The sequence below is a fragment of the Austrofundulus limnaeus genome, unplaced genomic scaffold (assembly GCF_001266775.1).
Source record: "Austrofundulus limnaeus strain Quisiro unplaced genomic scaffold, Austrofundulus_limnaeus-1.0 Scaffold2379, whole genome shotgun sequence".
Lineage (NCBI taxonomy): Eukaryota > Metazoa > Chordata > Actinopteri > Cyprinodontiformes > Rivulidae > Austrofundulus > Austrofundulus limnaeus.
The window spans coordinates 14,214-15,428 of NW_013954781.1; the positions used below are offsets into that span (position 1 = coordinate 14,214).

General features: G+C 39.1%; 1 protein-coding gene across 1 annotated transcript in view; it reads right to left on the bottom strand.

Moving 5' to 3' along the window:
- Nucleotides 1-1,215, bottom strand: part of strn3 (striatin, calmodulin binding protein 3) — a 12,580-nt gene that overhangs the window by 3,640 nt on the left and 7,725 nt on the right. The window contains 2 exon segments of the mRNA XM_013999624.1: nt 479-600; nt 788-835. Of these exon segments, the coding sequence (XP_013855078.1) occupies nt 479-600; nt 788-835 (170 nt within the window).

Consider the following 1,215-nt stretch of genomic DNA (forward strand, 5'->3'; position numbering starts at 1 on the left):
TGGATGGATGGATGATGGTTGGATGGATGGATGGATGAATGGATGATGGATGGTTGGATGGATGGATGAATGAATGAATGGATGGATGAATGGATGGATGAATGGATGAATAGATGGATGATGGTTGGATGGATGGATGAATGAATGGATGCATGGATGACGTTTGGATGGATGGATGAATGAATAAATGGATGGATGAATGGATGATGGATGGATGGTTGGATGGATGAATGAATGGATGGATGAATGAATGGATGGATGAATGGATGAATGAATGGATGGATGGATGATGGTTGGATGGATGGATGATGGTTGGTTGGATGGATGATGGTTGGATGGATGAATGAATAAATGGATGGATGAATGAATAAATGGATGGATGGATGAATGGATGGATGGATGAATGAATGGATGGATGCATGGATGATGGTTGGATGGATGAATAAATAAGTCAACAAACCAACAAACAAACACACACCATAAGTGTCGTAGGGGTCGACGTTGGAGCTGGGTATGTTCCACCACTGGATGCTGGAGTCGAGGCCGCCGCTGAAACACTGCTCACCACTGGAGGTCATGGCCAGCGACAGGACAGGACCGCTGCAGAACAACAACACAAACTGTTTTACTAAAACCAAACTCACATTAAAAGGTTCAAAGCTGCTCTTCATTCATAAAAATAAGTTGATTTAAACTTTCATCACCACTTCCTGTAAAGTTCACTTTCATCACCACTTCCTGTAAAGTTCACTTTCATCACCACTTCCTGTAAAGTTCAGATACGTACACGTGACCTCTGAAAGTGTAGACCGGTTCCACATCAAAAGAGGCACTTCTGAAAAACAGCAAGAACAACWTGTTAGAAAAACAAAGACAGCCTCATAATCTGTTGTTAATGTTTGAAACAAAAAAAGAAGCCACGGCTCCTGAAAAACGAGCTTTAATAAAGTTATAAACTGGCTGCAGCTGTTAGCTCAGCTAAATAACAAACATTATGTTCAGAATCAAACTTTTCTGTTTAAACTCAGGTTTCAATGACGTTGCTAAAATTTGTTGGAGATGTTTAAAATGAGCTGAAAGCTAAATGTAACAGAATGCTAGCTAACAGTAGTAAAATGCTAACAACAAAAGAAAAAGTAGCAAAACKTCACCTGAAAATAGTAAAAATTGTAATAAAATGCTAAATATTAAACAAGCCTCTTCATTGTTTTCTTT